Raw genomic sequence first — 12420 nt, forward strand, 5'->3', positions numbered from 1 at the left:
ACGCTGCAGATTATGGTGCTGATTGTGTTCATTAAGCTGCTGCTGATTCTGTTTGATGATTACGGTTACCTTATTACTATTCATATTGATCTTATTAACATCCACATTAATATTGGGTTATATTTGGGCTGGAAACATTTTCATGGCAACATTCGACTTTCAAGTAGTGCAAGACTGCTACCGGATAGCAGGAGAGTTCAGAATTGTTCACAGCGTTAAAAAAAAAAAATCAAAACTGTAGCAGCATTATTTAAAAAAAAAAAAGGGGGGGGGGATGAGATATGTAAAAACTCCGTATCTCAACAATTTTGGAACAAAAAAGAGAAATTTTAAAAGTTTACTAAGGATCCGGGAGTATTCCGAGGATCCCACTGTATCCGCGGTATTAATTATACAGCATCCGTTTACTGTACCTGCTGTGAGAGAAAATCTGAGTAAAATACTGCGCAGGAGCTTAAAGCGAATGCTACATACCTGTAGAAGGTATTCTCCGAGGACAGCAGGCTGATTGTTCTCACTGATGGGTGACGTCCACGGCAGCCCCTCCAATCGGAAACTTCACTAGCAAAGTCCTTTGCTAGCCCTCGCGCGCCCGCGCGCACCGCGCATGCGCGGCCGTCTTCCCGCCCGAAACCGGCTCGAGCCGGCCAGTCCAGTATGTAGCAAGACAAAACACTTCAAGGGAAGACACAACTCCAAAGGGGAGGCGGGCGGGTTGGTGAGAACAATCAGCCTGCTGTCCTCGGAGAATACCTTCTACAGGTATGTAGCATTCGCTTTCTCCGAGGACAAGCAGGCTGCTTGTTCTCACTGATGGGGTATCCCTAGCCCCCAGGCTCACTCAAAACAACAACCATGGTCAATTGGGCCTCGCAACGGCGAGGACATAACAGAGATTGACCTAAAAAATTTACCAACTAACTGGGAGTGTAGCCTGGAACAGAACAAACAGGGCCCTCGGGGGGTGGAGTTGGTTCCTAAAGCCCAAACAGGTTCTGAAGAACTGACTGCCCGAACCGACTGTCGCGTCGGGTATCCTGCTGCAGGCAGTAATGGGATGTGAATGTGTGGACAGAAGCCCACGTCGCAGCTTTGCAAATTTCTTCAATGGAGGCTGACTTCAAGTGGGCTACCGACGCAGCCATGGCTCTAACATTATGAGCCGTGACATGACCCTCAAGAGCCAGCCCCGCCTGGGCGTAAGTGAAGGAAATGCAATCTGCTAGCCAATTGGATATGGTGCGTTTCCCTACAGCCACTCCCCTCCTATTGGGATCAAAAGAAACAAACAATTGGGCGGACTGTCTGTGGGGCTGTGTCCGCTCCAGGTAGAAGGCCAATGCTCTCTTGCAGTCCAATGTGTGCAGCTGACGTTCAGCAGGGCAGGAATGAGGACGGGGAAAGAATGTTGGCAAGACAATTGACTGGTTCAGATGGAACTCCGACACGACCTTTGGCAGGAACTTAGGGTGAGTGCGGAGGACTACTCTGTTGTGATGAAATTTAGTGTAAGGGGCCTGGGCTACCAGGGCCTGCAGCTCACTGACTCTACGAGCCGAAGTAACTGCCACCAAGAAAATGACCTTCCAGGTCAAGTACTTCGGATGGCATGAATCCAGTGGCTCAAAAGGAGGTTTCATCAGCTGGGTGAGAACGACATTGAGATCCCATGACACTGTAGGAGGCTTGACAGGGGGCTTTGACAAAAGCAAACCTCTCATGAAGCGAACAACTAAAGGCTGTCCTGAGATCGGCTTACCTTCCACTTGGTAATGGTATGCACTGATTGCACTAAGGTGAACTCTTACGGAGTTGGTCTTCAGACCAGACTCAGACAAGTGCAGAAGGTATTCAAGCAGGGTCTGTGTAGGACAAGAGCGAGGATCTAGGGCCTTGCTGTCACACCAGACGGCAAACCTCCTCCAATGAAAGAAGTAACTTCTCTTGGTGGAGTCTTTCCTGGAAGCAAGCAAGATGCGGGAGACACCCTCTGGCAGACCCAAAGAGGCAAAGTCTACGCCCTCAACATCCAGGCCGTGAGAGCCAGGGACTGGAGGTTGGGATGCAGAAGAGCCCCCTCGTCCTGCGTGATGAGGGTCGGAAAACACTCCAATCTCCACGGTTCTTCGGAGGATAACTCCAGAAGAAGGGGGAACCAGATCTGACGCGGCCAAGAAGGAGCAATCAGAATCATGGTGCCTCGGTCTTGCTTGAGTTTCAACAAAGTCTTCCCCACCAGAGGGATGGGAGGATAAGCATACAGGAGGCCCTCCCCCCAATCCAGGAGGAAGGCATCCGACGCCAGTCTGCCGTGGGCCTGAAGCCTGGAACAGAACTGAGGGACCTTGTGGTTCACTTGAGATGCGAAGAGATCCACCAGGGGGGTGCCCCACGCCTGGAAGATCTGTCGCACTACACGGGAATTGAGCGACCACTCGTGAGGTTGCATAATCCTGCTCAACCTGTCGGCCAGACTGTTGTTTACGCCTGCCAGATATGTGGCTTGGAGCACCATGCCTTGACGGCGAGCCCAGAGCCACATGCTGACGGCTTCCTGACACAGGGGGCGAGATCCGGTGCCCCCCTGCTTGTTGACATAGTACATGGCAACCTGATTGTCTGTCTGAATTTGGATAATTTGGTGGGACAGCCGATCTCTGAAAGCCTTCAGAGCGTTCCAGATCGCTCGCAACTCCAGAAGATTGATCTGTAGATCGCTTTCTTGGAGGGACCACCTTCCTTGGGTGTGAAGCCCATCGACATGAGCTCCCCATCCCAGGAGAGACGCATCCGTGGTCAGCACTTTTTGTGGCTGAGGAATTTGGAAGGGACGTCCCAGAGTCAAATTGGAGCAAATCGTCCACCAATACAGGGATTCGAGAAAACTCGTGGACAGGTGGATCACGTCCTCTAGACCCCCAGCGGCCTGATACCACTGGGAGGCTAGGGTCCATTGAGCAGATCTCATGTGAAGGCGGGCCATGGGAGTCACATGAACTGTGGAGGCCATGTGGCCCAGCAATCTCAACATCTGCCGAGCTGTGATCTGCTGGGACGCTCGCACCCGCGAGACGAGGGACAACAAGTTGTTGGCTCTCGCCTCTGGGAGATAGGCGCGAGCCGTCCGAGAATCCAGCAGGGCTCCGATGAATTCGAGTTTCTGCACTGGGAGAAGATGGGACTTTGGGTAATTTATCACAAACCCCAGTAGCTCCAGGAGGCGAATAGTCATCTGCATGGACTGCAGGGCTCCTGCCTCGGATGTGTTCTTCACCAGCCAATCGTCGAGATATGGGAACACGTGCACCCCCAGCCTGCGAAGCGCCGCTGCTACCACAGCTAGGCACTTTGTGAACACCCTGGGCGCAGAGGCGAGCCCAAAGGGTAGCACACAGTACTGGAAGTGGCGTGTGCCCAGCTGAAATCGCAGATACTGTCTGTGAGCTGGCAGTATCGGGATGTGTGTGTAGGCATCCTTCAAGTCCAGAGAGCATAGCCAATCGTTTTGCTGAATCATGGGGAGAAGGGTGCCCAGGGAAAGCATCCTGAACTTTTCTTTTACGAGATATTTGTTCAGGGCCCTTAGGTCTAGGATGGGACGCATCCCCCCTGTTTTCTTTTCCACAAGGAAGTACCTGGAATAGAATCCCAGCCCTTCTTGCCCGGATGGCACGGGCTCGACCGCATTGGCGCTGAGAAGGGCGGAGAGTTCCTCTGCAAGTACCTTCTTGTGCTGGAAGCTGTAAGACTGAGCTCCCGGTGGACAATTTGGAGGTTTTAAGGCCAAATTGAGGGTGTATCCCTGCCGGACTATTTGCAGAACCCACTGGTCGGAGGTTATGAGAGGCCACCTTTGGTGAAAAGCTTTCAACCTCCCCCCGACTGGCAGGTCGCCCGGCACGGACACTTGAATGTCGGCTATGCTCTGCTGGAGCCAGTCAAAAGCTCGCCCCTTGCTTTTGCTGGGGAGCCGCGGGGCCTTGCTGAGGCGCACGCTGCTGACGAGAGCGAGCGCGCTGGGGCTTAGCCTGGGCCACAGGCTGTCGGGAAGGAGGATTGTACCTACGCTTGCCAGAAGTATAGGGAACAGTCTTCCTACCCCCGAAAAATCGTCTACCTGTAGAGGTAGAAGCTGAAGGCTGCCGGCGGGCGAACTTGTCGAATGCGGTGTCCCGCTGGTGGAGAGACTCTACCACCTGTTCGACTTTTTCGCCAAAAATGTTGTCCGCACGGCAAGGCGAGTCCGCAATCCGCTGCTGGAGTCTATTCTCCATGTCGGCGGCACGCAGCCATGAGAGCCTGCGCATCACCACACCTTGAGCAGCGGCCCTGGACGCAACATCAAAAGTGTCATAAACTCCTCTGGCCAGGAATTTTCTGCACGCCTTCAGCTGCCTGACCACCTCCTGAAAAGGCTTGGCTTGCTCGGGGGGAAGAGCATCAACCAAGCCCGCCAACTGCCGCACATTGTTCCGCATGTGGATGCTCGTGTAGAGCTGGTAAGACTGGATCTTGGACACGAGCATAGAGGAATGGTAGGCCTTCCTCCCAAAGGAGTCTAAGGTTCTAGCGTCTTTGCCCGGGGGCGCCGAAGCATGTTCCCTAGAACTCTTAGCCTTCTTTAGGGCCAGATCCACAACTCCAGAATCATGAGGCAACTGCGTGCGCATCAGCTCTGGGTCCCCATGGATCCGGTACTGGGACTCGATCTTCTTGGGGATGTGGGGATTACTTCATGGCTTGGTCCAGTTCGCAAGCAATGTCTTTTTCAGGACATGGTGCAAGGGAACAGTGGACGCTTCCTTAGGTGGAGAAGGATAGTCCAGGAGCTCAAACATTTCAGCCCTGGGCTCGTCCTCCACAACCACCGGGAAGGGGATGGCCGTAGACATCTCCCGGACAAAGGAGGCAAAAGACAGACTCTCGGGAGGAGAAAGCTGTCTCTCAGGAGAGGGAGTGGGATCAGACGGAAGACCCTCAGACTCCTCGTCAGAGAAATATCTGGGATCTTCCTCTTCCTCCCACGAGGCCTCACCCTCGGTGTCAGACACAAGTTCACGGACCTGTGTCTGCAACCTCGCCCTGCTCGACTCTGTGGAGCCACGTCCACGATGGGGGCGTCGAGAGGTAGACTCCCTGGCCCGCATCGGCGAAGCTCCCTCCGCCGACGTAGTCGGGGAGCCTTCCTGGGAGGTGGCCGCGGTCGGCACCGCACGCGGTACCGACGTCGGGGACCTCAACCTGGGCGATGGGCCAGCCGGCGCCACGCTCGACGGTACCGGAGGCGCAAGCACCGCCGGTACCGGAGGGGTAGGGCGCAACAGCTCTCCCAGAATCTCTGGGAGAACGGCCCGGAGGCTCTCGTTTAGAGTGGCTGCGGAGAAAGGCTGAGAGGTCGATGCAGGCGTCGACGTCAGAACCTGTTCCGGGCGTGGAGGCTGTTCCGGGCTGTCCAGAGCGGAGCGCATCGACACCTCCTGAACAGAGGGTGAGCGGTCCTCTCGGTGCCGATGCCTGCTGGGTGCCGAATCCCTCGGCGACCCAGAGCTCTCGGTGCCGACACGGGGAGGAGACCGGTGTCGATGCTTCTTCGATTTCTTCCGAAGCATGTCACCGGAGCTCCCCGGCACCGACGAGGAGGACGTCGAATCCATCCGTCGCTTCCTCGGGGCCGAGACTGAAGAAGGTCGATCTCGGGGGGGCTGTACCGCAGGAGCCCTCAGGGTAGGAGGAGACCCACCCGAGGGCTCACCGCCACCAGCAGGGGAATGGACAGCCCTCACCTGCACTCCACCCGATGCACCACCGTCCGACGACATCAGCAGACGAGGTCCTGGTACCACCGACGTCGATGCAGCTATCCGATGTCTCGGCGCCGATGCAGAGGCCCGATGCCTCGATGCACTCGATGCAGGGGCGGCCGAGGAAGATGGTCTGGACGCTGACGACGTCGATGCACTCGAAGATCCCGGTGCCGATGCCGACGAAGAGCCCGAGAACAACACGTTCCACTGGGCTAGTCTCGCTACCTGAGTCCGCCTTTGAAGCAGGGAACACAGACTACAGTTCTGAGGGCGGTGCTCGGCCCCCAGACACTGAAGACACGACGAGTGTCGATCAGTGAGCGAGATAACCCGGGCGCACTGGGTGCACTTCTTGAAGCCGCTGGAAGGCTTCGATGTCATGGGCGGAAAAATCACGCCGGCGAAATCAAAAGCCGAAATGGCGAAATTTGGAGCACCAAAATTTAGAGGGAGAAAAAATCTCGACCGAGGCCGAAAAGAGGCCTACCCCGACGACGAAAGAAAACTTACCGGGGCAAAAAAGCTAGAAGTACGGGGAGGATTTACACGAAACCCGGCGAGGGGTTTCCGGAGCACTTCCCGACTAGGACAAAGCTTTCCCGAAGGAAAAAAACACGTTCAAAACAAATTGGACGCGCGAGGTCGACTTTCCGGGGCTCGACACGGCGAAAACACGACCGTACCGAGTGCGGACAAAAGAAGACTGGCCGGCTCGAGCCGGTTTCGGGCGGGAAGACGGCCGCGCATGCGCGGTGCGCGCGGGCGCGCGAGGGCTAGCAAAGGACTTTGCTAGTGAAGTTTCCGATTGGAGGGGCTGCCGTGGACGTCACCCATCAGTGAGAACAAGCAGCCTGCTTGTCCTCGGAGAATCCACGTAACATGGCTGGACGGATATTGCGATGTCCGGCCAAAAGTTATACTTTGGCTTGCGTTAACTTTCAGTTCTAACCAGTGCTTTTTTTGTAGAAAAAAAGGTGCCGGTACTCATTATGGGCGGGGTCACCACATATGGCTCCACCCCTATGATAGCCACACCCACATTAACCACACCCCCTATACCAGCCATGGCGCAGATAAACAGACATCATCTATATATATAAAAGGCAACCCCAATGTTCTATGAAGCCTCCAGCCGGAAGTGTGAAGCGCCAGAGATATCCGGTTTCCCCATGAGTGAAGGAAAACAGCACAGCACGAAATCCCTCTCTCTGTAACAGTGAAGGACTCAGAGGGGGGAGGAGAGAGATGCCCTCACTCTCTCTGTAACACAAACACAGCACAGCAGGAAACAACACTGAAGGACTGGACTCGGAGGGGGGAGGGGAGGGCAGGGACACTCTCACATGCACACTCTGAAGAAAACCTTGCTAGCCCCCGTTTCATTTGCATCAGAAACTGGGCTTTTTTACTAGTTGAAAATATTACAGTACTATAGGAGAAAAAAATAACGTGATTTTTTTTTCATTATAAATAATCTCTGTAAGCTCTTACAGCTCCAGTATACCCAGTGCAAAATAAGACAGCCAATGTAAATTCTCAAATTGGACATATTACAAACACTAAAATGAAAATAAAATGATTTTTTTCTACCTTTGTTGTCTGGTGACTGTTTTTCTTTTCATATTGGTCCCAGTCTGTGATTCTCTTTTCTTTTGTTTTCGCTTAACTCTTCTGTGCCATTTGTCATTTTTGTCTCCCTTTTTCTTTGCTTTCTTCAATATTTTTCAGGCTCTCTCTCTGTCCAGATTTAATTCATTCTTACTATCCATTCTTTAATTTCCTTCATCTACCTGTGGCTTTTCATCTTTTCCTCACCCTTGTTCTCCCCATGCCCCTTCCTCTTATTCTCCAGTCTTTCTCTATTCCCCTTTTCCATCCAGCAGCTCTGCTTTCTCTCCCCATCCTTCCAGTGTCTCCCCTATTTCTTTCTGCATTCTTCCATCCAGCGTCTTCCCTCTTTCTCTCCCTATCCTTCCGTTTTCCCTCTCTCTCTCCCCATCCTTCCATCTGTTTTTCCCTCTCTCTCTCTCTCTCCCCATCCTTCCATCTGTTTTTCCCCTCTCTCTCCCCATCCTTCCATCTGTTTTTCCCTCTCTCCCCAATCCTTCCATCTGTGTTTTTCCCTCTCTCTCCCCATCCTTCCATCTGTTTTTCCCTCTCTCTCCCCATCCTTCCAATCTGTTTTCCCCTCTCTCTCCCCAATCCTTCCCTCTGTTGTTTTCCCTTTTTCTCTCTCTCCCCAATCCTTCCATGTTGTTTTCCCTTTCTCTCTCTCCCCAATCCTTCCATGTTGTTTTCCCTCTTTCTCTCTCCCCATCCCCATCCTTCCATCTGCTTTTCCCTCTCTCCCCAATCCTTCCATCTGTTTTTCCCCTCTCTCCCCATCCTTCCATCTGTTTTCCCCTCTCTCACCCCGATCCTTCCCTCTGTTGTTTTCCCTCTTTCTCTCTCTCTCCCCAATCCTTCCCTCTGTTGTTTCCCCCCCCCCTCTCTCTCCCCAATCCTTCCCTCTGTTGTTTTCCCTCTTTCTCTCTCTCCACAATCCGTCCCTCTGTTGTTTTCCCTCTTTCTCTCTCTCCCCAATCCTTCCCTCTGTTGTTTTCCCTCTTTCTCTCTCTCCCCAATCCTTCCCTCTGTTGTTTTCCCTCTTTCTCTCTCTCTCCCCAATCCTTCCCTATTGTTTTCCCTCTTTCTCTCTCTCCCCAATCCTTCCCTCTGTTGTTTTCCCTCTTTCTCTCTCTCCCCAATCCTTCCATGTTGTTTTCCCTCTTTCTCTCTCTCCCCAATCCTTCCATGTTGTTTTCCCTCTTTCTCTCTCTCTCCCCATCCCCATCCTTCCATCTGTTTTCCCCTCTCTCCCCAATCCTTCCATCTGTTTTTTCCCCTCTCTCCCCATCCTTCCATCTGTTTTCCCCTCTCTCTCCCCGATCCTTCCCTCTGTTGTTTTCCCTCTTTCTCTCTCTCCCCAATCCTTCCCTCTGTTTCCCCCCCCTCTCTCTCTCCCCAATCCTTCCCTCTGTTTTCCCTCTTTCTCTCTCTCCCCAATCCGTCCCTGTTGTTTTCCCTCTTTCTCTCTCTCCCCAATCCTTCCCTCTGTTGTTTTCCCTCTTTCTCTTTCTCCCCAATCCTTCCCTCTGTTGTTTTCCCTCTTTCTCTCTCTCTCCCCAATCCTTCCCTCTGTTGTTTTCCCTCTCTCTCTCTCTCCCCAATCCTTCCCTCTGTTGTTTTCCCTCTCTTTCTCTCTCTCCCCAATCCTTCCCTCTGTTGGTTTCTCTCTCCCTGCCAAGTTTCCCGCGAACGGCGCGAAGTCGCGACGCACGCGGCACCAGCCTCTATTTCCGGCCGCTGCTGCTTCTCCTGTTGAGCAGCAGCGCAGCGGCCGCTACACAAAGAAAAAGAAGATTTAAAAAAAAACTTCAAACCTGGCTGAAACGCAGCACCCCGGCACTGTAGACAGCCATTAGGCATTGGCTGTTGCCCTGCAGCCACTCCTCCTCTTGCCTCTACGTCACTGCCCCTGGAGGAAGACCCCGGAGGAGCGCAGTGACGTAGAGGGAAGAGGAGGAGCGGCTGCGGGGCAACAGCCAATGCCTAATGGCTGTCTACAGTGCCAGGGTGCCGCGTTTCAGCCAGGTTTGAAGTTTTTTTAAAAAATCTTTTTCTTTGTGTAGCGGCCGCTGCTGCTCAACAGGAGAAGCAGCAGCGGCCGGAAATGGGGGCTGGCACTGCGTGCGGGACATGGACTCACGGGGCGGGGGGAGCAAAAAAAAAAAAAAAGGTGCCGGTACGCCGTACCGTTGCGTACCGGCACAAAAAAAGCACTGGTTCTAACAATATTTATGGTACCTCAGAAGTGAATTGCATAAATTGTTTTGACTAATGACCCACAAATCTCTCTGTGGTAATTATGACAATAGACTCTGTAAACTTCAGCCCGAGTATTGTGAGAATCAGTTTGTTTTGTGCTGTGCTGCCTTATCCGTTCCTCTGCTTTTTGCCTGCTGGAAAGCCTCAGCTGGAACGTTACGTAAACCCCCTCCCAGTTCCTCTCGAATCCAGTAAATGAGTGTTGTTGGGCGAGACAGGACAGCTTTGAAAAAACTAACTTACCTGCGTGAATGAGACGTGAGGCTGCTGGAAATCCACCTGAAGCATGTTTCCCAGGAAGGGAATGGAGAAGGGTCCTGGGGGATAGCGGATCCATGTCTTCCTGCGCTTCATGAAGTCAAAAAGCAGGACAAAGACAGTCAGGAAGATGCCCAGGAGGGTGACATTGTTACAGCACGAGGACAGCAGGGACCGGGGCACTGACAGCAGCTCCATGCTCGCTGTACCCGTTTGTCTATTTCCTTTCCTGTTTTCTTTCTCTTCCAGATTTGGTTTTCCGCCAATCAAGGAGGTTGAAGAAAACAGGAAAAAGTTGAAGCCACTTAGGTTAGGTTCTGTTTCCTCTTTCACGTCATCTAGTACACTCAAAACAAAGCCAGCAAACCTATTGTCGTTCTTTCTTTAGTGTTGGTTGGTAGCATTTTTATTTAATCTCACTTCTGTTTTCAAAGGAAGTGTTGGTTTAATCGGTTACAGTACTAATTTGTTCTACATTTTTAATCGTTGTCATCTGGAGGGGCTGGCTACAGGGATTCCCTGTATTCGTGCAGAGGTGTTTTCACCTAGTAAAGGGCCTCCAAAACAGATATCATGTTATGAGAATCAGGTACTTAATCAAACTTACTATTTATAAGTATAATTTAAAAAACACATTAATTAGGATGAAACTGGGAGCATTTAACATCTTTTTTTCCTGTGCCTACATCAAAAGAAAAAGATGGCATGTGGGAATTTGCGCTGTTTTGTTTTGTGGAATGCAGTGGCATATTATAAAAATGCACTTGTTTTTTTTTTTTATTACTACTATTTCACAGATATGTACTGAATAATTAAGTACGGGCTTCCATCTTGTGGAAGTTCTGTCCAGAGGCAGTCTAAGGGCCCTGTTTACAAAGCAGTGTTATAGGTGCGTTAATCATGTATGTACCTCAATATCCCTATAGGTGCCTACATGGTTAAAGCGTATGCTAAGTGTAGGCGTGCTAAAAATACTAATGCACCTTAGTAAACAGGGCCCTAAATGTGCCCATCATTGCACATTTCAGCAAACTATTAGCAGCCAAGTTCATATAAAGTTAATTATGTTCGATGGAAAATAAATCTGTTGGCTCAGGCTGCTTGCTATGTGAATATTCCATCTGTTTCATTATTGATACCAAGTATTACATATTAAGGGTATTTGCTATAAACTGTTTTCATTAATTTATCCATTCCTTACATGTACATAGTTTTGCTTTTTAAACCCAAAGGTGAATCCTAAGGGTGGTTGAACAATTAGGTATAAACTGTGTTTGTTTGTTTGGTTTTTTTTTTTGGGGGGGGGTAATTTTTTGTTATTATTATTTTACTTATTTTGAACTGCTTTGGGTCCTCCTGATCTGTACATCTGTTGTCTGGAATTTTGGAAGATGGAAATGAGAAAATAAAAATTAAATTTTGGATGTACTCTGCAGAAGTTGCTGTTTACTTTTGCACTATGTGCATGGATGCCTTTTCTGGTGTGTGCATGTGATAATATTTGAATATCTGTCTATATTTATGGCTATGATTTCTGAACAAGTGGCATCATTAAAGGATGGGACTTTTAAATGCCCAGCTGGATATATATGGTAATCTCATCTTTATTAAATGTTTCAGACATATTGGTGTACTTGCTCCCATGATATAACTGAATTCTTTTATTCTGTCTCACTGTATTTTCAAATGTAAGCCACATTGAAACTGAGTTTGCTTGGGATAATGAGACAAAATGTTTAAAAAAAATCTTTTATCCTCCATCTTTTAAGACACTGCCTATCCAGTGGATGGTGATGGCACAATGAAAGCAAGCTTGGTCCAGTGAAGACTAACTCAAAATAACCTGTTCCTTACCTGGACCCTAGTATTGCCATATTGAAAATGCAACCATGCCATGCCTCTGTGGTTATGTTCCACTAATAAGTTAAATGATTAACTGTCTATCTTGAAAGGATTACATAACCTTTGGATGCATGACTAAGCACTCAAACATACCCTTTGTTTATTCAATATCACAATTCCTCATGTACAGGCAGAAAACAACATTTTAGGGTGGATAGTGTTCACAATGAGCTCCTTTTATTATTAACCAGATAGAAGAGATGAGTTTTCATAAGAAGAAAACATTTTAAGAAAACTAGTGGAATGCATTAGGGGCTTATAGCCCATTTAGTTATGTTTAAACAAAAGAGATCTGCATGAAATAAAATATTATTATTTTGACATATAAAACCACTTGTCCTTCAAGCATGCCTAAAAACAGAATAATCCATTTGTGTATCTAAAATGTAATCTTCTACATAACAGATGAGGTGAAGATGTGATTCCATGTGCCCCAATTAAAGGAGAGCTTAATTTTACTTCCATTTAATTGCAGACTATTCCATCTTTATAGCACAAGGCATCCCAATGCAGATTACAACAACATTTAAGATACATCAACCAGGAAACAGGATATCCTCACTGAAATTTGGCCATCTGTAATTGTATA

At 49.9% G+C, this 12420-nt stretch overlaps 1 protein-coding gene across 1 annotated transcript in view; it reads right to left on the reverse strand.

The window, feature by feature from the left end:
- The window catches only part of LOC115473053 (cytochrome P450 2D15-like), a 131653-nt gene extending 121196 nt beyond the window's left edge, over nt 1-10457 (reverse strand). The window contains exon 1 of the mRNA XM_030207680.1: nt 9915-10457. Within this exon, the coding sequence (XP_030063540.1) occupies nt 9915-10127 (213 nt within the window). The 5' untranslated portion in view covers nt 10128-10457. The remainder of the gene's footprint in view (nt 1-9914) is intronic.
- Nucleotides 10458-12420: the final 1963 nt, after the last annotated feature.

The sequence above is a fragment of the Microcaecilia unicolor genome, chromosome 1, assembly GCF_901765095.1.
Source record: "Microcaecilia unicolor chromosome 1, aMicUni1.1, whole genome shotgun sequence".
Taxonomy (NCBI): Eukaryota; Metazoa; Chordata; class Amphibia; order Gymnophiona; family Siphonopidae; genus Microcaecilia; species Microcaecilia unicolor.